Consider the following 21,729-nt stretch of genomic DNA (forward strand, 5'->3'; position numbering starts at 1 on the left):
AGAAAGGGGCCAGTGCAGCCCCCTGTGCCGGCAGCAGCTCCACAGGCAAGATCCCTACCTGAGGGTGGGTTGGGTGCATGTCCCCAAAGCCAGGACTCCCAGTGCTCCCCAATGGGATACCAGGCTGTGCCCAAGGGGCTCACAGAGCTGCAGGATCTGCAGGAAGATTTTCCCTGCAAGGTGCAGCCAGGCAACAGGCTAGGGTTACTGCACTCTGCACCTGGCAGTCCCAGCAATGATGCAGGCACGGTGCTGGGGTCATCCAGGGACAGTGAATCTTTCCCCAAATCACTGCTCCTCCATCTCTGTGGTAGCACTTTTCCCACCACCAGCACAGAGGTGATTCTGCTGCTGGAGCAGCCCCTGGGCACCCATGGGTACTCAAGGAAGGGGCCCATCCCAAACGACACAAGAGCCCATTGGCACAGTGCATAAATGGACACAGGGCTGGGGTGACAAATTCCAGGGCTCATCCATCTCCAGGTGCCCAGCTGGTCCAAGGAGTGCTGGCAGCAGGTTAGGGTTGGGTGGCCACTGGCTTCCAAGAGTGTCCAGGGCTGGGAGCATGCCCCTCTCCATGTCTTTTATCATCACTTGCCTGAATGAATCAACAGCACATACTTAATGATTGATAGGGCTCAGATCTGTGGGCTTCCAAAAAAGCAGAAGACATTCCCCACTCATCACCAAGATGTGGCTAACTGGGGACAAGGGGCAAGAGAGAACCTGGGACTCTGTGGTTTCTCACTCTTCCAGGACAGGAAAGAAACCAGGATGGGAAAGAAACTTTGAGACTGGCAGGAAAGGGAGGGATTGGAGTTGACAGCATCCCATCCAACAGCAAACACTCATGGGAAAAATAAAATTGCTGAAACATCCCCATGGAGCTTGGGCCAGCAATAACAGATGGGGCTGGACCCCAAGCAAGAGGAGAACCTGGCAAGAGCACGAGCTGTGGAGAAACAGCACCCAGATGACAGTGTCCCCCAGCTCTGGTGCCAAGGATGATGACTGCCACCTATGCCTTGCTGCTCAAATAATGGAAATTTTGCTCCAGCACTGCAAACAGGGCACCATATCCACCAACAGCCAGGTTTGTTTGCAGATACCTACCCACAATAGCCCCAGCAGAGAAATGTCTTGGCCATGGTGACAGACAGCCCCAGGAGTCCTGGCTCATTGCCCCTCCATGGTCCCCTAGGACTTGCCCCGTACAGAGGGATGCAGGGCATCTCTCATTCCCAGCCCCATGGAGGCAGCTGCCTGCAGCCACATCTGGTCTCCTCTGCACTAGCGTAGGTCAATGCTCCGGGGGAGGCACTTCTCATAGGCCCTGCTTGAACCAGCTGGGATTTACCTCCACACCCGCCCCCCTCCAGTGAAAGCACAAGGGCAGTTGCACAGGGATACAGCCTATGGCAGCCTATTCCAGGGGGAACCTACTGCACCCCAGGGACAGTGCAAGAACAGGCCAAGGTGGTCTTTAGCAAAATCTATCCATTTATTTATTCACAGTCAAGAAATAAATAGAGAAAAATCAGGCAGCAGGGGTGCTGAGAGCAGGACTGACCCTTCTGGGAACAGGGACATGCCAGGAGTCCAGCAGAGCCCGAGGCCTGTGTGACAGCAAGAGCACAAGAAGGTAGAGAGACATCTGCAACAGGAATCTGACCTCTGGGAAGAAGACCTGAGCCCTTGTTATAGGGCAAGCCAAGGAGCTGAAGAACAAGTGTGTCAGAGGAAACAGCAGGCAGAGCCCAGCACAGGCAGCTGCCTTGGCCTCTAGCACTGGAAGCAGAGATGGCAGCTCAGGTCCCTCCAGTTTTTCATAGCCCTTCCAGAGCAGAACTTCAGAGGAGGAGAGAGACTTCCTCCCTCCAGCCCAAATTCTCAGCCTGGTGAGATGCCTCTGCAGACTAGATAGGTATGGGGTGCATGTGAGTTGGGAAGGAATGCCACAGGCAGGGTCACATCAGATCCTGACACCACCAATGTGTCAGATGCAAAACATAGAGACACCTGGACTTCTTACCCTCCCTGCCCTCACTCCACCAGGAGACTCCCAGCCACCTCCTAAGAGCTTCATACTCCAGTTTAGGACACAGCTCATATCTGAGAACATCAGGCCAAGCCCCCTGCCCACCAAAACCAGGCAGCAGCCGTGGGGGCTGCAGGAAGGACAGATGCCATGGGGCAACCACCCCAGCACAGGTTCCTGCCTTTAAAAACCCACAATTTACATAAAATTGTCATTGTAAAACCTCCCCACTGAGCAGCACTGCATGGGGAGGGGAGATGAGCCAAGTGAGTCTCAGGCAGAGCAAGATAAACCCTAAAGTCCAGATCTGCAGGAAGAGGCAGAGCCCAGGGGTGAGGTGCTGGGGCAGTGGAAATTACCGGCAAGTGCAGGACTCTGCAATCATATTCTCGTACTCCTTGTACAGTATGTCTCCATTGCGCTCAATCGTGAGGACACTGATGGGGCTGTAGCGATAGGGCACACAGGAGGGTCGGGGCACATTGGCATCCACAAGCTGATGAACAAAACTCTGCACCACAGCATGGTTGGGTGCGTGGTAGTCATAGCGGAGCAGGTGGGGACAGGTGCCCTTGCAGTAGCGTGGGTTGTAGCGGTGAGGAGCAATGATCCAGTGGTCCCAGCCCAGCTGTGCAAAACTGACAGGGAAGGGGTGGAGGGAACAGTCACTCTTCTCCCCTCCCTGCTCCCGCAGGTAGTTGGGCAGGTCATGAGCCAATGTCCCTGTATCACGTCGGTGTCGGTGGGGCTCTGCAGCCGCAGGTGCCACCCCTGCCTGGGTATCGTTAAGGTAGAGAAGGAGGAAAGGGTGGCCAGGGGCCACTGGGGCATTGTGGCCTCCTCCTCGGCCAGCACGCACACAGACATGCTGCAGTGCCAGGCTCCCCACACTGCTGTTCCCCAGCACCAGGTAAGGGGTGACATCAACTTCAGCCCAGCCACGGCGGGGACGGGCAGTAGGGCTGAGCAGCACCCTGGGTGCCTCGCCAGCCATCACCAGCTCCAGAGCGCAGAGGAGGCGACCGTGGGCCAGTGACAGACTGGGCAGGTAGACCACAGTAGCTCTGAGGAGGTGCTCAACCTCTGGCTGGCCTTCCACGTGGTAGGTGAGGGCCTGCAAGTACCAGCGACCTGCAGGGAAGCAGTGACCAGTACCCTGTTAGCATAGTGCAGGAGGCACTGTGCAGCACCCCCTCCTCTCGCGGTGCTGCCACAGCCCCACACAGCACAGCAGAGACTGTGACAGCCATCTGCCCCAGCACAAGGCAGAAGCTGCAGCAAACAGAAGCCATGAGCTAAGGCTTGCTGGTGGCATGAAGGGCAAAGAGTCTGTAACATTTCCCATCCTCTGCAGCAACACCACTAGCCTAGCAGAGTATCAGGAAGAGTGGGAAGGAGAGAAGGGCACACAAGGGCCATCTATGCATTTGCCCGTCTCAGCCCTGGGGCAGAGCCTTGGACTCCTGCCAAGTGGAACCCCATGGCCAAGAGCAACCCCAGCCAGGACACTGTAGAGAGGAGGAAGGAAGCAGGCAAGAGACCTCGCCTTCAGAGCTCAAGCCCGCCCTGCTAGCTCTGCTAAGCACCCATGCCATCCTTAGTGCTCACGGGTTCTTTACCTGCCCAGGGCTGACCCCCATGGGAAGTGGCCTGGACCAGGCGGATGGTGTTGGTGCCCAGGCTGAGGCTGCGGCGGGGTCGGCCTTCATGGTCAGCAGCACGCCGGTACAGATTCAGCATGTAGCGCAGGGGCTGCCCATTGGCTGGCTCCACTTGCCAGCCTGGGCTGCCTGGAGCCCGTGTTTGCAGGGCCTGCAGCAGGGGCAGGGTGGGGACAGCAGGCAGGGAGCCAAGGGGCAGTGGGGACTGGTTTGCAGCCTGGGAAAGGGGCACAGCAAAGAAGAGGAGGAGGAGGCTGGTGAAAGGGTAGGGCATAGCCATGATAGGTGAATGTTGGGACAGAGCAGGTAAGAGGGACAAGGTGGGGCTGGGCAGCAGAAGAATTAGGAAGAGCCTTCAGTCATGCTTCTCCTCGCTTGAAAGGCAGAGTTGACTGTGGGCACCAGCAAAAGGATCCCAGGGTGCTTCCAGCTCCTATCAAAACAGGACAACCAGTCCCAGCTGCTTCAGCTTGGCACAGGAACAGAAAGGTGGGGGGAATCTGTATGCAAAAAGGGGTACAAATTCCAGACTAAAATCCAGACCAGGAGCAAAGCTAGCCCAGCAGAGCCTGGCTATGGGAGCTGTAAAGGTGCTGGGGTAGGGGAGTGGGGTGAAGTGGAGAGGGAGAACCAGCTCATTCAGCTCACCTGTTCCTGGCTCAGACTCCTCCTATGGGGTAGGAGGTCCTTGCCCAGGCCCACTTTAAAGGCATGGACTCAATCAGGTTTTAAAGAGAACCAGCTTATTCAGCCCACCTGTTCCTGGCTCAGCCTCCTCCTATGGGGTAGGAGGTCCTTGCCCAGGCCCATTTTAAAGGCAATGACTCAATCAGGTTTTAAAGAGGCAGGAGCTCCCTGGGTCCCAGGGGAATGGGACCAGACAGAGCCTGAGAGGGTGCTTTCATGCAATGAGAGTCCCTCCACCCCATGCTGACTCTCCAGCAGTGGCTCATCACCTTCGTGCCCATTGCTGCAAGCTGGTCTGCACTGCCCCAAGCAGGCACAGAGCCTGAGGTTCTGCTCTCCAGCAGCCTCGCAGCACAGCCAGGCTGCCCAGTGCCTCACTCTATCCAGCTGGCACTAAGACGCATGGGTGAGCAGAGTGACCCCAAGCCCAGCAGTGCTAAGTATTTCTGGGTAAGCCAGCAATACCCCACTGTAGGCATCATCCTGCCACCACCATCAGCATGCCCGCAACTTTGCCTACCTTGACCAGTTTCCAGGTCTTTCTGCCAGCACCTGCTCAAAGCTGAGAGGTGAGCATGATGCCCACCCTCTCGCTGGCATGGGCCATTTGAGCCCCTTTCTGTACTGGGGACAGTGACTCCATGGTGCTTGCCTGGGAAAGGCCCTCTGGGCACACTAGTGTGGTGTGGGCAGCTGCAGCCAGTGCCATCTCCGGAGCCCCTGGTGATGTGCCCAGACCCACAGTACACTGTTGCTGTCCTGCTGGGATGGAAGTGGCCAGGGGGTGAGCACACTGGTTGGGAATCAGTGGTGCAGGCATAGGGACGTGGGGAGAGCTGGGAGGATCGCATTGGTGTCTGCTGCCCACCCTTCCTGGTGCCAGCTGGGCACAGTGCTAAGGGCTGGGAGGGCTGTGTGGAGGTGTGTGTGGTGCTAAACGTGCTGAGCCAGGGCACAGGAGCCCTCTTGCCTGGCCAGGCAACCTTGGTTACTCATTTGGGAAAGTGCACAAGGGGCAGATGAGCCAATGAAGGTTGGGAAAAGTCTGGGCATGGCAGCAGCCAGTCATGATTTGGGGGCATTACAAGGCAGGTGGTAAGGCCATAAGGGAGAGCAGATTTGTGTCAGGATGGTGGAAACGACAGTGGTGGACATGTCAAGGCTGTATGGGGGGGAGCCATGCATCTCTCCTGGGTGGGCTCTAGCACTACAAATAGCCCAGGTACCACTTCACCCTGTGACATTCTGGCTGTACTGGTCTGGCTGCAGCTGGGCTGCACAGGGAGCAGGCAGAGCTCGAGGTAGGTGCTTGTGGACAGGGACTACCAAGAAAAACTTGAAATTCTTCCAGCACTGGGAATGAACCAGCCTGTCACTGCAAGCCGACCCTCCCAGGCCGTGGCGGGCAACCAGGGGCTGCAGGTGCTGCTTGCAGAGCAGAGCTTTCCAGGCCGGCTGTGTTGTCTGGGAAGGAGATGAGTAAGAGTCGTGGCCCCAGGCTGGAAGGGGAGGAGCAGGACTCTCGGGTTCCCTGGGGAATCCATGCCGATCCACTCCCACCATCCCCAGCTGCCATCGCCGGCTCTTCCCCTTGCCTCAATTTCCCCCAAGCGGTACAGCTGCTTCTCCCGGGCCTGGCAGGGAAAAGACAAAGGTGAAGAACGGCCAAACTGCCAGGCACACCCTAAGGTGCCCGGCAGGATGTGGACAGGATGGGGGCTGGCATGGGTAGGTCAGACAGGAGCCAGCAGCATGTGCTGGCCTGTAGGCAGTGGAGCTTGGGCCGCCAGTGTGGCTACATGGTGGGGAGCTGGGGGGGCTGCATCACCCTACTGCCACCCCTTTGTGCCCACCTGAGTGCTGTTGAACTGCCACCGTGCCAGGCTCAGCTGTGCTGAGCAGGCTCTATTGCTGTGGGTTCCTGGGGGCACCATATTGTGCTGAACCCAAGTGGGTGATTTGGAGCTGAACCTGTGCATGGTCAAGCTAAGTCAAGCCAGGCCAGGCTGTGCTGAGCTGAGCTGTGCCAGCCCTGCTCGTCCAGGTCAACCAAGCTGAACTGCACTGAACAAAACTGGGCTAGGCCAAGTGGAGCTAAACCAGATGAGGCCCCTGGTTGTTCTGTGCTGTACCAAACTTAACATAACTGTGTCATGTTGAGCTGAGCTGAGACAAGCCAGAATGTGCCAACCCAGCTGAACTGCACCAAGGCATGCCAAGCTGAGCCATGCTGGGCCAGTTAACCCATGCTGGCCCCCCTGCCCTACTATGCTGAGCTGAGCTGTGCTGTATCGTGGTGCACTGAGGTCTGCCAGCCTTCCATATCATGCCATGCTGGGTTGAGCCGGACTGAATTGAAATACGCCGGCTGGGCTGTACCAAGGAGTCAAGCAGCTCACTTCAGGTCCCTGGGCTAAAGGATGGCATGCCAAGGTACTGAGTAGAAAGGCGCTGTGCCGTGCCATTGTGTGCAGAGCCATGCCATGAGCTGTGCTGCGCCGTGCCGAACCGGCCGCCGCCGTCCCCCCGCGCCTCATTGGCGGCGGCGGGGCAGTCCCGGTGCGGGGCGGCCCCGCCCCGCACTCGCCCCGCGCCGCTCAGCCCGGGCGGGCGGGGGTGTCATTTCCTCCACAGCTCGGGGCCGGGCCGGGATGGGGCTGTAGCTGTAGCCGCCATGGAGCGGGCCGAGGGCCGGCCCGGCGCCCCCCAGTACGTGCATGTGCAGCTGCAGGGGGGCGCGCCCTGGGGCTTCACGCTGCGCGGTGGGCTAGAGCACGGCGAGCCCCTCATCGTCTCCAAGGTAGGAATCGCCGGCACAGTCCCGCGTGGGCTCCGCGACATCCCCCCGCGAGGGGCCTCCCGCCCGTGGCGGGGCGCGGGAGATGGGAGGACACCCGGGGCGCGGCGGTGTCGGGGGTGCGGGGAGCCCCGGCCGCGGGGTCTCGTGTCCTGGCGCGGCGGGACGGGGGCGGCCGCTCGCACCTAGGATCTCCGCGGCCCTCCACTTAGAGCCGCGGTGAAGAGTGAGAGCGAGAGGGGCGGAGGGACAGCCCGGGCCCGGCGGCAGGAAGAAATTCCTCTGGCACATCCGTTGGGCTGGCGTCGGGGGCGGCCCCCACATTCCCTCTCACGTCTTTCCCGGTCCCGTCCCGCGGGCTGTAGCCGGGGGAGGTCAGCCCCCTGTGTGCCCATCCGTCGGTGCCGCGCCCACGAGCGTCCCGGGCACCGGACTCTGCGGGGACGTTTAGGGCCACGGTGGGGGAACCAGAGTCCGTCCCGTCATGGCCCGGCACCCCTGGAACGCAGGGGTAGGACCGTGCCCGGGACGGGCTTGGCGCCGGGGTGCGATGCCGAGCGGAGCCCGGCCGCAGCCGGGAGCGAATGCTGAGGGTGACCCCTGCGGCCCCGACGTCTCGCCACACAGAGGGTCACCGATTCCCGCGGCCCCCGCCAGCGCATCGCTCTGCGGGGAGACCCGCAGGGAGCAGGGCAGCGGCCAGGGGAACTCCAATAGCCACCCCTCCCCGGAGCCCGGACGGGGCCCTGTCGCCGGACGATTTGGCCGCCTGCCCGCCCGGTGTCACCGTCCTGCTGAGCCGGGGTGCGGCGGGCCGGGCTGGCGGCCCCGGGGCTGCTCCGCGCCTCGAGCCGGGCCGACTGCGCCCCCGGGCCGTTCCACGCCCTCGGCGGGACGCGGGCAGCGCGGTCTGGCTGGGGGAGCTGGAAAAGTGGCTCCGGTCCCAGCCCTGCGCCCTGAGGTGGCACCGCCGGCGGGTGGGGAGCCGGGCGCCGAGGGAGTAACTGCCCGCGTCCCGACTCGCTGCTGGCCTTCGGGGTGGGGGTCCCCGAGGCTCCGCCGTTTGCCGGAGGAGGGGATGTTCCTCACCACTGTTGAGAAGGGGGTTGGCTTGCGGGCCGCGAGGTGTCGGCCCCCGCGCTCCCACGGACACGCCGCCACCGCGTGTGCTCGGCAGACAAAAGGGGCTTGTTCCAGCGCTCTGTGCATTCAGGGGAGGGTCCCCCGGGGTCACGGCTCCGCCGCTGCGGCCGGCCGAGGTGTGTGCGGAGAGGGGGCGGCCCTCGCCTGTGGCGCGGGGGGCGCGGGCCGGAAAGAGGAAGGGCGTCCCCGCACTCGGTGACAGAGTTTGGCCTCTGAGCCCACTCCGGGCAGGATCCCTTTCTGTGGCAGAGTCCCACGGTGGTGCTCACACTCGCTCTTAAGCCTTCCGTGGGGCTGCAAACGCCCTCCGGCACAGGCTTCCCTGAGCACATCAGGGGCAGGAAGGGAGGTTGGTGTGTGGGGCAGGGTGAGCACAGCTCTGGCACTGTTCTGGTTGTGATTCCTAAGACAAGTTTCTCCTGAGACAGGCAGACATTCCCATGAGCCATCTGGTGCCCACCATTAGGGCCCAGAGTGAACTCCAGGGATGGTGTTCGGGAAGTGTCCTGGGCTGGCTCAGCCAGGCAGGGCAGCAGGCAGCGGCGTTTGCCTGCCAGTGCTGAGTTCACTGGTGGCAAAGGCAGAACAAGGGGCTGTTTGTGCCAAATTTAGCTCCTGGTGAGTGGTGCCAGGGCTGAGCCTGTCCGTCCTAGTGCATGTGATGGCCCAGACATGGGTGCAGACCTGGTGGTGTCCTGCAGCAAGTGGGGACACCTTTCACCTCTGACTCATCCCCATGGCAGTGGCAGGCAGGACTGGTGGGCACGTGTCTGGACAAAGGACTGAGGTGAAGGTGCAGCCTGCCTTGCATGCTCTGCTGGTGCCCGGTGGTGGGCAGCAGCATGGCAGGGGGTAAACCCAGGTGCTCCACTGACTGCATGGTAGAAATGGGAGTCCTCACAGGCAGCTAGGGTCTCCTGCCAGGAAGGCAGCCCCATGGCTGACATCTGGGTAGGAGGGCAGCCTGCCTGCACAGGTGGGCACATGGGGCTGTGCCCAGCCTGGGTATGGCATCGCCGTGCTAAGATCCCTGGAAAAATGGGAGAGCTGTTGGTTCTGGGCACAGATGTGCCAGGCAAAGCCATGGGGCAGTGGTGCACTGGGCAGGAGGCTTGGCTGCCCCAGCCTTCCTCCCTCCTAAGGTGCCATTTTGTCCAGGGGTAGTGGAATGCCCCCTGAGCCCTGCCCAGCATTAGGGCTGGAAAGTGGTGCCCAGGGGCACATGCACAGTGACTGACCTGCTAGGAAGCCATGGGTGCTTCCTGGCACTGGGGCCTGGCTGCTGCCCAGACTGGTCCTGCAGACACTGTGAGCAGAGCTCATTCCTTGGCCAGGCCTGGGAGCAATGGGCGGGGTGAAGAGCCCATGGGTAGGGTGGGTGCAGGAGCCCCAGCATGGGGCCAGGTTAGCTCTGCCCTGCAGGTGGCTATAGGGTCTTGCCACATCAATGCTGGGCATGGGGCACCCCGGGTCCTGCCCCATGCACCTGCATGCCCTGTGCTACTGCCCAGCAGCAGCAGCTCCAGTCGCTTGCCAGCCCTGTGGTGTGGACCTGGCGATCCCTGGCCATTGCAGTGGCAGGATGGGCAGAGATCAGTGCCGGCAATGGGCACTGCCTGGCCCAGCTGGGCACTGCTTGTCCCAGGGCTGCCAGGACTGCACCTACCAGCTAGGGCAGAGGGCATGGGCCAGGATCTCATGTGCTGGCAGCACAATGGCCATACTTCCTCTAAGCACATCAATACAGAGTGCCACATTCATGTTGGACATGGGTGTCAGGGAGGGTAGGCATGTGCCAGGGCTTCCCCTGCTGTTGTCTCCTATGTGCACATAGGGTGGGATGGCATCCTTTGGGCATTGAAATCACCACGGGTGTCCAGACAGGCTCAATGTGGGGTTGGAAGCAGCAGCAGGGGGCTGGCATCCATGCTGGACAAAGGGCCCTTGTGCTGCCTGCGAGGGAATCTGCTGGGATGGGACATTTTTCTTTCTCCTCCCTCCCTGATGCCCTTGCTCAGAAATTCATGTGACCTGAGAAGGGGGAGAGCCTGGCCCCGCAGATCCCTCTGTGGTGCCTGGGGCTCAAGCACCTTCTCCGAAGCCTCTTTCTCCACTGAGACGCGGTGGCCATGGAACATCCCCTGGGATATTCTGGGGTCTGTGCCCGCCTTGATGCCCCTCTCTGTCACCCAGGTGGAGGATGGGGGCAAGGCTGCACTGTCCCGCCGGCTGCAGCCAGGTGATGAGCTGGTGAACATCAGCGGGACGCCACTGTACGGATCCCGCCAGGAGGCCCTCATCCTCATCAAGGGCTCCTACCGCACTCTGAAGATGGTTGTTCGCAGGTTGGCAGTGCTGTGGAGGGGACACAGGGAGGGCCAGTGGGGCTTTACCTGCCTGGGGGACTGGCAGGAAGCTGGAGGTGCCCTTGTCTCCAGCTTGGAGGTGCCTCTTGCTGGGACAGGGTGGGGAGCAGTCCCTTTGCTGCTGTCAGCACTCCTGCTAAGTGGGGGTTCCACATTCAGCAGAGCCAGGGCTCACCACCCCCTCGCTGGGCGGTATCCTCAAGCATAGCCGCTCCTCTCCCTTCCTGCCTGCCTGCCTCCTGCCTGCCTGCCTGCCTGGGAAAGGAAAGAGAGGCAGGGCTGGGCCTTGCAGTCCCTTCCCCCCCCCCCAACCCCTCCAACTGCACCCATTCCCTGGCTGCATCCTGACTGACTCCAGCTTCAGCAGCACTCAGGGGCAGGGACGGCGCAAGGGCGCTGCCCAAGGGGCAGGGGTCCCACGGGACTGTGCTGGGGCTCAGCATCATCCATGGTGAGTTTGGGGGTTCTGGGAAGTCCCTGTGCTGACCTCACAGCTTGCCACTCTCATCCAGTCAGTAGATGTTGTGGCAGCACTTGGCAGTTGGGAGGTACAGGAGGTGGCTTCTGACCACGTCTGTGTAGGGGCATTTGCTTGGGAGGCTGGAGACTCCTATGGATGCTGAGGGGTGGGACAGGGACCAGCACAGGACCCTTCCTGGAGACATGATGTGGCTGGTGCTTGCTGCAGATGCTGAGGGACAAAAGAACAAGGGGGAAGGTCAGGCTTGCGGTGGAGACAGATGTGGCCCCAGAGTCCCTTGGTGGAGCTAGTCCAGTCCCAGCAGAGACGCTTGCCCTGCTCAGGGCATTGCCTATGGGCTATGCAGGGGCCATGTCCTCAGTCTCCTGTTGATGCGGCAACAGGGATGCTGCAGTCTGGGGAGCCCTGGCCAGCTGGGTGAGCTGTGGGGTCCCCTTGCCCAGTGCTGGGTGCTTGCAGGGCTGGACCCTCCTCGCTGCCATCCCCTTTGGGCGGGCGCTGGCCTGGGGGGGGCAGGAAACCCCGTAGGAAGTGACTTCAGCCCCGGTTCCTTGGCCTGGCTTCCTCCCCATTCTTGTCCTTTCCCGCTGTTGCTCTTGGCAGGAGGAACGTGCCCGTCTTCCGGCCCCATTCCTGGCACATGGCCAAACTTGCCGAAAGCCGCCCAGACGTCCCCACCATGCACTGCCCGGCTGATGCCTTCAGCCTCTCCTGGCCTTCGGGGTGTGATGTCAGGTGAGACCCTGGGGGCAGTTATGGGACTGTGTAAGGGGAGGGGGCAGACGGGACACCCTCTTGGGTTGTGGCAGTGGGGGTGGCATAAGGGCTCCTACGCTACTTTCGGGCATCCCTCCTCATCCTGCACTACCCTTTCCCCTGGCTGTTTACTCCCAGCTCCCGGCAGGAAGGGGCGGTGGCTCTGCTGGAGACAGCCAGGAGCTGCTTAGTCCCACTGCCCCGGCTGCCAGAGCTGGGAGGTCTTGAGTGGCTGGAGTCACACCCTGTGTTCCCTGTGCCTGCTCCCCTTGCCAGTGCCAGGCAACCTTGGTGGTGGCCCCAACCCGGGGGTGAAGGGCAGGTTGGGGTAGTGCTGCCCTGTGCTCCATTGTCCCAGGGAGGGTATATGTGGGGGGGTGGGCTCCTTGGGGTCTCTGTGGAGCTGGATGAGGGGCAGCAGGTGCCTGTAACACTGACGTGGGGCCAGGCAGCAGCAAGCTGTCCCTGCAGTGGAACCCACTGTCCTGGCACTGCAGCACTGACCGGAGCAGCTCCATCGGGAGCATGGAGAGCCTGGACCATCCCAGCCAGGCCTGCTATGAAGGAGACCCCTCACCCGTTGACCAGGGCATGTACCACAGCAAGCGGGACTCGGCCTACAGCTCCTTCTCTGCCAGCTCCATCGCCTCTGACTGCGCCCTCTCTCTCCGTCCTGAAGAGGCCGTGTCCATCGATTCCAGCCTCCAAGGCCCCTGCAAAGCCTCTGACAGGCGCTACCTGACCACAGGGGCTGAGCCATCTGCCAGCTGGCACCCTGAGGCCTGGCGGGCACCTGTGCCCCCCCAGCCCCCTGTCAGGAGGGACAGCCTGCGAGCAGCCCCAGCTGGCAGAGGGGACAGGCGCCAGGCGTCAGTGTCAGCGGACATGCTGCATGCCAAGGGCCGGTGGATCTCTGACACCTTCCTCTGCCAGCGGGATGGGGAGGCAGAAGTAGTGGGCAGGAGGAAACTGGCGCCATACCCCACGAAGGACTGTCTCTCTGCTGACCAGTATTACATGCTGAGCTCCCAACCGGACCGTTGCCCAGCTGAGTCACTCCTGGGGGAGAGGATGGAGTCTGACAACCAGCCGTACCTGGATGACAGCATGCACCAAGTGCCTGATGCCACGACAGCAGGTGACAACCCATTGCTGTCCCCTCTCAAGGGCCACGTGTCGCACCGTCACAGTGCTCCCGAGCAACTGCTGGCCTCCCAATTCCGCTCCCTCCAGCTGGGCACCAGCAGCGGGCGAGCCTCGCCAGCCCCCAGTGCGCAACGCTGGACCTTGTCCCCACTGCATCCTGAGGGCAGCCGAGGGGGAACCACAGGGGCTGCCCAGGATCCCCCGCACTGCCCAGAGCCTTGCTGCCGCCCACCGCCCTGCCGCTGCTGCCCTGAGCTGCAGCAAGCGTGCGGGCAGGATGGCCAGGGGGCTAGCCCAGTACTCAGCACTGAGGGGCCAGTGGAGGAGGAGAGCCGGGGAGGGGCCCGGCGGGCTGGGGGTCCTCCCCACCGCTCTGCTCAGATGCGCCGCCGCAGCGACCGCTTTGCCACCAGCCTGCGCAACGAGATCCAGCGGCGCAAGGCCCAGCTGCAGAAGAGCCGGGGTCCTGGTGCACCTCCACCTGGTGAGGAGCCAGTGGAGGAAACTGAGGAGCCCCCCGAGGGCAGTGTACTGGCAGAGCGACACCCTGCCCTGCCTGAGCGTCTCAGCCCCGCACCGAGTGAGGAGAGCAGGAACTCTGGCCGCTCTGCAGACCGGGGTATCCCCACCCCTGACCCAGTGCCAGCCCCTAAAGGGCCCCTGTCCCCTGAGCGGGTGGTGCCAACAGCCAGGGGCCGCTGGCGCTGGTCCCCGGAAAACAAGCTGCAGCCGCAACACTCGCCCAGCCCCAGTGAACTGGAGGGCTACAGCCAGGGCCCGGCGGCCTGCAGCTCCCCACCACGGGGCAGCGACGAAGCGGTCCTGCTGCCCTTTGCCGACCGCCGCCGGTTCTTTGAGGAGAGCAGCCGACTGGCACCACCCCGGCACAGCAAGCCGCCAGCGGGTGATCCCAGCACCTTCCAGCCCCCTGGCCCTGAGCACCGGGATGTCCGCCGCCTCTCCGTGGACCAGCCCTACAGCCCCCCCTCACCCAGCCGCCCTGGCTCTGCTGGCCCCTATGCCGACTGCTGCCGGGAGCAGCCCCACTGTTACAAGCCACTGGGGAGGCCGGGGGAGCTGGATTACCTGCGGGGCTTCTCCTACCCCTGTGGGGTTCCCCTGCGCCCTGAGCCTTGCCGCTGTTGTGGAGGGGACCCGTGCCCACCACCACTGCCCCGTGGCCACACATGCCGCTGTCACCCTGTGTCCTGGGTGCGCTGCCCTGACTGCTGCTACTCGGCTACCCATCCTGGGCGAGAGGACAGTGATGCCTGGCCCCCCCGGAGAGCTTTCGTCCCGGTGAGTAATGCCCTGTGGGACTGTGCTGGGGAGCAGCACTGACACTCCCTTGCACCCCTGGACCATGACCCTGGGTTGGGGTGTGGGGTGCTGTTCCCCCATCGGCCCTGCAGACTGCCTGCAAGCCTTCTGCACCTGAATGGGGATGGGACAGAGGTGCTGGGAGATGGATTTCATACTGCCTTCCCCCACACACAGGAATTTCCTCAGGATGAGTGGGAACCACCTGCAATAACCAGGAAAGTCAGCCAGTCCATCAGGTGAGCCCATGCCAAGTGCCATGGTGCTGGGAAGTGTGTGCCACTCAGTGGGGACCTCTGCCAGGGGGATGTGGGGACTGCCATGATTTTGACTGGGGATGTAGAAAGTGCCTCCCATACTTCCTTGGCCATCCTTGGCGTGGTGCCCTTTGAGGCAGGAGGGGGTGCGCAGGGCAAGGGTGTGTGAGGACGTGTTCACTGCAAAGGTGGTCCCTCCTCACCCTTCCCCAGAGGTCTGGGGCCATCTCCGGGGGGCTGTGCCCAGCAGATGAGCCTGGGCTTCTCCCACCAGTGTGACTGGATGACTAGCTGGGGTAAATGAGGCAGGGCGTGAAATGGGGCCTGAACTGCCAGATGGGTGACTATGTATGGGAGGACGGGTGCCTCCTTCTCTTCCTAGTGAGCTCTCCAGCTACCCACCGGGTTTTCCAAGGCTTGGCCCATTCCACACCTACCTTGAGAACACCGAGCCACAGTGGCCACCCTGCTACCGGGCCACATCCACGCATGACCTCTTGTGGGATAGTGACCGCCTGGCCCACACTCCTGAGAGCCCCCCGGATCCGCTGCACCGCCCACTAAGGGGCAGAGCCTTCTCTGAGAGCCACCTCAACCTGGAACCTTCCAGCCCCTGGGGCTGTGACCAGAAGGACCTTTTCCGTGCCAAGCTGGACCCTCCCAGCATCCCCAAAAAGAAGGGCCCCCCACCACCCCGCCCACCTCCGCCCAACTGGGAGAAGTACAGGCAGCGCCGGGCATCCCAGCTCCCACCAGATGGTGCTGGGCATGGCTCTGCCTTCTCTGCTGCCCCAGTGCCAATCCGCAGCATTGCTGAGGCAGTGAGGGAGCGGTCACAGAGCCTCACCGCGGAGCAGAAAGGCCAGTCCTGGGGGCACACTGCTTGCCCCCCTGCTCCGTCAGGTGCCTGGCCCCGACCGGAGGCCCCCAGATCACTCCGCAGGACTCCTGGGCCTGATGCTGCCAACGCTGAAGTTTGCAGGCAAGTGGTGCCATGGCATGGGGGTGGGAGTGAGAAAGCAGGCACAACTGGGACACATGAGGGGGCTTTTGTGGGCCTTTGTACCCTGTGGGGTTTTTTGTGTTGTGGGGTGTCCCTGACCCCTTTCCCTGGTATGGCCATAGCCCTGAGTGTCCCTGCCCCCACGGGTGGGCAGGGGAGCTGACATGCCCTGGGTGGATGTTGGCAGGGTGTCAGGAGCCGGGGAGAAGCGGACAAAGATAAAGCAGTCCTGGGAGATGGAGGAGCAGCCCCAGAGGCTCATCCAGAACCAGGAGCAGGGCTGTGCCAGTCCCTGTGGGGTGGGTGAGTGCTCCCTGTCCCTGCATTGTGGCTCTGGTCCTGCCCTGCCAGAGGCACTTAAGCCCAGTTCTGGGGCAGTGGAGGGGGTGAGCTGCCAGGGCAGCTGGCCCCAACCCCGCTGCATGGACTCCGAGGAACGGCTGTGGGACGTGGCTGTCAGGGACCATTCCCTGGCCAGTGTCCTGGCCCCCTTGGCTTCCCCTGGCACTGGCACTGCCACTGAGGTGATGGGTGAGCTGATGGTGGCAGGGGAGCGACAGGCCTGGCGGAAGTGTCTCCAGCAGGACTGGCACCTGGAGGCCCTGGCTCAGGACAGGTAGGGCTGTTACGGCACTGGGCCCCATACCAAGGGCAGGCTGACACGCCCGGTGCTTATTGCTGTATCTCTCTTTCCCCAGGCAAGGTTTTGAGCCCATCTCACTGCCTCCCAGGAGTGCTGCCAGCTCCAGTTCCTTCCCAGTGCACTATGGTGTTGCAGTGGGCAAAACTGAGCCACTCAACAAGGTAAAGGCACTGCCAGAGGTAGTGGAGGGGAGCTCAGAGGATGAGGAGGAGGAGGTGGACCATGAGCTGGTGGAAAAGAAGGTACAAGACACTGCTGGGGACAATTCCCTTGTGGTTCCCCACTGCCCTGGCCTGGTGCTCATGGAGACTGGGGGCATTTCTGGATGCTCACAGGGTCTGAGGCATCATTGGTTGCTCTTGGGAGCTGGGGACATCACCAGGCACTCATGGGCATGGGGGTAATTGCTGGACCCTTGCGGGTGCCAGGAACATTACCATATACTCACATGGGGCTGGGACATTGTCAGATGTATGCAAGGACCAGGGGCATTGTCAGGTGCTTGCAGGACCTCAGAGTCTCACCAGATGCTCCAGCGGGATCTCCAGATGCTTGATGTTTGCAGGGGCTGGGATGTTCCCAGATACCCACAGGGACATGGGGCATCCATTAGGTGCACGTGGACCCTGAGACATTGACAGATTCTCGTGGGGTCTGAGAATTGCCAGTAACTCATGGGAACCAGGGCTACCACAAAGTTCTTTTGTACTGTCAGCCCCAGCACAGCACCCCAACACCTCTGTGCCAGTCCCCTGATCCCATGGGGAGTGGCCCCAGTTACCCCTGACCCCTTTGCTCCGGCAGCTGCAGCTGATCGAGAGTCTGAGCCGCAAGCTGGTGGTGCTGCAGGAGGCACAACGGGGGCTGCAGGAGGACATTAGTGCCAATGGGGCACTGGGTGAAGATGTGGCTGCTCGCCTGCAAGCCCTCTGCACCCCAGGGGAGTTCGACAAGTACCGCCTCTTCGTGGGCGACCTGGACAAGGTGGTCAACCTCCTGCTCTCCCTCTCGGGTCGCCTGGCCCGGGTGGAAACTGCCCTGGGCAGCCTGGGGCCGCACGCCCCTGCTGAGGACAAGGTGGGCACGGGGGAGGGGACCCTCACCCTGAGGTTTTGGGCTGCGGGATGCCCTGCCAACACCAGCTGTCTTGCCCACAGCTGGCCCTGCGAGAGAAGCAACGGCTGCTGGTGGCACAGCTGGAGGATGCCAAAGAGCTGAAGGAGCATGTGGGGCGGCGGGAGGAGGCAGTGGGTGCCATGGTGGCACGGTACCTGCCCGCCGAGCACCTCCAGGACTACCAGCACTTTGTCAAGATGAAGTCGGCCCTCATTGCTGAGCAGCGGGAGCTGGAAGAGAAGATCAAGCTGGGCCAGGAGCAGCTCAGGTGCCTGCGCGAGAGCCTTGGCCAGGCCTCCAAGGACTGCTAGCCCCCTACCCAGTCTCCCTCCGGGATCCTGGCTGTGATCCCAGCTTGCTGCCAAAGAGGATCCAGCCCCTTGTGGATTCTCCCTGTGTCTGTCCATCTGTCCAGCCCCTGCCTTTTATTTATTTTTCTGATTTACCAAGCAGGGGAGGGAGGTTGCCAGTCCAGGTGCTGACAGGGGCTGTTGTGCCACAGAGCTGTCATGGGCTCTGGTCACTCAGCAGCCTGTGGCCCAGCAAGACCAGATGGATGGATGCTACCAGCACTTTCATGGGTCTTTCTGTGCCCATGAGGTCCCTCCAGATTGTCCTGGACACCAGTGCCTGTCTTGTATCTGGTGCTGCACCACATGCCTTAAACATCCCCCAGCTACTATTCATGCAGCACCTGAAAGGGTTAAACTGTACTCACCCGCATGACCCTGTCATGTCTGTTTGTCCAGCTCTGTCCATCTGTCCGGTGAGAGCTGAAGGAATTTCAGCCCCGGCATCCTCTTCCTCCTCATTGTGTCAGAAACAATGGCCCCAGCCAGCAGGTTCTTAACCCACTCCCTGCTGGCTGAGGGACCTCAGGGGGCCGAGGTGAGTGCCAGTAGGTGCTGTGTACCTGTGCCTTGGCATGGTACCCTGCCAGGGCATGGCATGCTGAGACAAATACACTGCTACTCTCTGTCACCAATGCTCTGGGCATGGAGACAACCCAGCCTCAGCCAGCCCTCACCTGTAGCTTCTAGCTCAACACTGGGAGCGATTAATAGAGGAAAAAACACAATAAGGACAAAAGGGTACCTGTCCCCTCCTTTCTGCTGCAACAGCCACAAATAGCACTTAGATGTCACCCCCGCCACTGTCCACCTGTCTCCATGGCATGAGCAGGTGCCTTCATACTGATTTTGCACAGGGGTTTAATGCAACCAGCAGGAGCTTGGCCCAGGGGGATAAACGTTTTGGGGAGGCGGGTGGGCTGCAGCGCTTCGGCGTGGCCCCATAGCTGGACAACCCAGCCCAGGGTTCAGGCAGCACCCATGCCTGCCTGTGAGCTCCAGCAGCAGCCTCCCTGTGTTGCTATCCCTGCTCTGGGCTACCCTTAGCCTGTTAAACACTACACTTCACACCTGCCCGGCTGTACCGTGGGATGGTGCCTGGCAGGAGTGGGGGTCCTCAGCATTCCCTCCATCTCAGCCACCCCCAGGATCATTGCTAGGACCAAAGACTGCCCCACTGGGGTCCATGCTGCTCCCATGGTGGGGTTCAGCAGCCCTGCACAGGGCCCTGTGCTGGAGGAGCTGCCAGCGCCTGCATGTTGCTGCATGCCATTGTATCTCTAACAGTAAAGCGGCAGCAGGAGCTGCACTTCTGTTCCAGCTGTGTCTTGCATGATTTGTCCCTGTGCCCCAACAAGTGGCACTGGAGCACGAAGGGGGGAATTGCTCCAGCTGGGATGAACCAAGGCTTAGCAAGCTCTTGCGAGCTGAATGCCCCCGTGGCACGGGGGGCACCTGAAATGCAGCTGTGGGCAGAGTGTCTTCTGCTCCCGGTGCTCCTAGGCTGAGTTGGGGCACGGGTCAGTGCCTGCACCCTTCCCCCGGGATGCGTGCAGGGGTCACGGCACTTGGGTAGCGGATACAGCGTTTTCCCCGGCAGTCTGTCAGGGCACAGCTGCCAGAGCTTTTGGGGCAGCCCCGGGGAGGGGGTGGCCGTGCCCAGGGGGATGTCACGGTGCTGAGCCAGCTCCCGGGGCAGCGCAGGGCCGGCGGCGCCCGCGCGCGCGGGTGGGTGCGGGGGCGCGGGTGCGCGCGGGCGCTGGGACGGGCGGTGCTGCAGCGCGGGGGCGAGCGCGGGCGGGTGCACGATGGGACACGCGCGTGCACGCGCGTGGGAGCGCGCCGGCGAGCGTGTGGCTGTGCAGGGGATACGGGCGGGCGTGTGCACGTCAGTGCACACGAGTGAACGTGTGCGCGCAGATGGGTGTGTGCACGCGCATGCGAGCGCGCACAGCTGGACTCGTACATGGCTGAAGGCTCGCACACACCTGGGAGCACACATGTTCACTCAGCCGAACACATGCCGTATGTGTGAGTGCACGCGGAGCGGGCGCAGCCCCACGCTGCTGCTCACAAGCGCTAGTGGCGAGCGACTGCACGTGGAGGTGAACACACACACGGGGGAACTTGTCCTGTGTCTGATGTGCACATGTGAATGCGTGCACATGTGTCAAAGTGTGAGTTCATAGGGCGACTTGTGCAAGCCCTTGCATATGGATAACTGCAGGCACAGGGAAACTGCCCCGAGACCCGTTCAAAACCCCATTGCCCCTCCATGCAGCTCCAGCTGCTGCCAGGTAGGACCGTCGGCCCAAGGCATGGTGGCATGGCTGGGTTGCTGGGTACAGGGACCCTCAGTGCTGGATGTGGCCATGGTGTGGGGTGTCCTGGGGATCCTTTTGTGAGACCCCAGAGTCTTCCAGAGTTGCAAACAGAACCCACAAAGGTGAGGTAGCTCCTGGCCCTGGTGTCTGTCTCCCCATCATGATGATCTCTCCATTTTACAGATCCCAGATCTGTCCCACGATATCCCATACACCTGAGCTTGGGAAGGATGAGGACATGGCAGGTAGTGATGCTTTAATGAGAGACCCCTGCCACATGTGGGAGATGGGGAATCCTGGAGCATAAAAGTCCAAACCCCACAGTAGCCCCCCCTCACTCCCACAGTCCATTACAGCCCGAAAGGGAAAGCCATGCATTGGGAGGAGACAAGAGAGCCCTCCCTGTCCCTGCACTGGGACAGCATGGCTCTGCAGGAAGGAAGGGATACGGGGCTCTGCCAGCATTGGAGAGCCCAGAGCAGCAGTGGGTGAGCGATGAGCACAGGCAGCCATGGGACACTGTGGGATGGAACGTGAGGCTGGACCCTCTCTCCCTAGATGTGGGCTGTTTGGCAGCACACCCCCCTGTGTGCATGCATGTGTGTGTGCTCCAACACACGCCCCAGGGCATGTTCTATGCAATCACACCTCTGTGGGGGTATGTGCATGCACGCACACCGCAGAATCACAGAAAGGTTTGGGTTGGAAGGGATCATTGAAGGACATTCTGTCCAACCCCCCCCTGCAATGGGCAGGGTTAAGGTTAGGGTTAGGGCTAGGGCTAGGGCTAGGGCTGGGGTTAGGGTTAGGGCAGGAACATCTTCCAGGGATGCTGGGTTGCTCCAAGCCCTATCCAGCCTGGCACTGAACACTTCCAGAGATGGGCCAGCCACAGCTTTTCTGGACAACCTGTGCCAGTGCCTCACCACCCCTATGAAAAAGGATTTCCTCTTTCTGTCTAACCCAAACACATAATAAATCACTTTAAAACTGATGCCCCTTGTCCTTTTTCTACATGCCCTGTGAAAAACTCTCCTTTTGGAACCCCCTTGATATATTGGAATGCAACTTTAAGGTCTTCTTGAAGCCTTGTCTTCTGCCGGCTGAACAACCCCACATCTCACAGCCTACATCACACATCTACTGTTTCCACAGTAGATAGTTTTCAGCCCTCAGAGCATCTCTGTGGTGTCCTCCTGACCCACTCTAACAGTGCCACATTCTCCTTGTGCTGGAGACCCCAGAGCTGGAGCCAGCACTCTTGGGCATCTCACCGGAGCACAGCAGAGCAGATGGGGAGAAGCTCCCTCCCTCATCCTGCTGCCCACCCTGCTGGGGATGCACTCAGGACATGCGTGGCTCTCTGGGCTGCCAGCACATTTGTGTGCACGTGGAAGTGTGTGCACAACTAAGTGTGTGGTGGCATCTCTCTGTGTGCTGGGCTCCATGGGACGCCACACACCCATATGGTTGCATGGCACTGGCACACATGCTCACCTGTGCTTGGGGTGTGCCTGTGGGTATGTGCACAGAAATGTGTGTGGCCACGGTGTGAACGCTCACCTGTGCCAGCCATGTGCCTGTCCTCGTCCATGTGGGGAATGCACAAATACGTGCAAAGTGGCAGCGCGTGTGCTCACC

General features: G+C 61.5%; 2 protein-coding genes across 2 annotated transcripts in view; one reads left to right on the plus strand and one right to left on the minus strand.

Annotated features, from left to right (window-relative positions):
* Nucleotides 1–1,482: 1,482 nt before the first annotated feature.
* BMP15 (bone morphogenetic protein 15) overlaps nucleotides 1,483–21,729 on the minus strand; it is a 71,955-nt gene continuing 51,708 nt past the window's right edge. Inside the window, exons 2-3 of the mRNA XM_068205055.1 lie at nucleotides 3,658–4,353; nucleotides 1,483–3,169 (exon numbers count right to left, since the gene is read on the minus strand). Of these exons, the coding sequence (XP_068061156.1) occupies nucleotides 2,394–3,169; nucleotides 3,658–3,979 (1,098 nt within the window). The 5' untranslated portion in view covers nucleotides 3,980–4,353 and the 3' untranslated portion in view covers nucleotides 1,483–2,393. The remainder of the gene's footprint in view (nucleotides 3,170–3,657; nucleotides 4,354–21,729) is intronic.
* Nucleotides 6,981–19,084, plus strand: SHROOM4 (shroom family member 4). The gene is made up of 10 exons (XM_068205020.1): nucleotides 6,981–7,186; nucleotides 10,520–10,671; nucleotides 11,777–11,908; nucleotides 12,427–14,374; nucleotides 14,573–14,634; nucleotides 15,035–15,634; nucleotides 15,843–16,271; nucleotides 16,354–16,540; nucleotides 17,103–17,375; nucleotides 17,456–19,084. Exons 1-10 carry the CDS (start codon nucleotides 7,061–7,063, stop codon nucleotides 17,723–17,725), a joined length of 4,179 nt encoding a protein of 1,392 aa, XP_068061121.1. The 5' UTR covers nucleotides 6,981–7,060; the 3' UTR covers nucleotides 17,726–19,084.

Source organism: Anomalospiza imberbis, chromosome 14 (genome assembly GCF_031753505.1).
Source record: "Anomalospiza imberbis isolate Cuckoo-Finch-1a 21T00152 chromosome 14, ASM3175350v1, whole genome shotgun sequence".
Taxonomy (NCBI): domain Eukaryota; kingdom Metazoa; phylum Chordata; class Aves; order Passeriformes; family Viduidae; genus Anomalospiza; species Anomalospiza imberbis.

What these genes read in the sequence shown, in the direction of transcription:
- SHROOM4 (XM_068205020.1), top strand. Translation starts at nt 7,061, where the DNA reads ATGGAGCGGGCCGAGGGCCGGCCCGGCGCCCCCCAGTACGTGCATGTG. An exon ending in CTGAAGATGGTTGTTCGCAG is followed by an intron (nt 10,672 to 11,776) that starts GTTGGCAGTGCT and finishes TGCTCTTGGCAG; the next exon opens with GAGGAACGTGCCCGTCTTCC. An exon ending in AAAGTCAGCCAGTCCATCAG is followed by an intron (nt 14,635 to 15,034) that starts GTGAGCCCATGC and finishes TTCTCTTCCTAG; the next exon opens with TGAGCTCTCCAGCTACCCAC.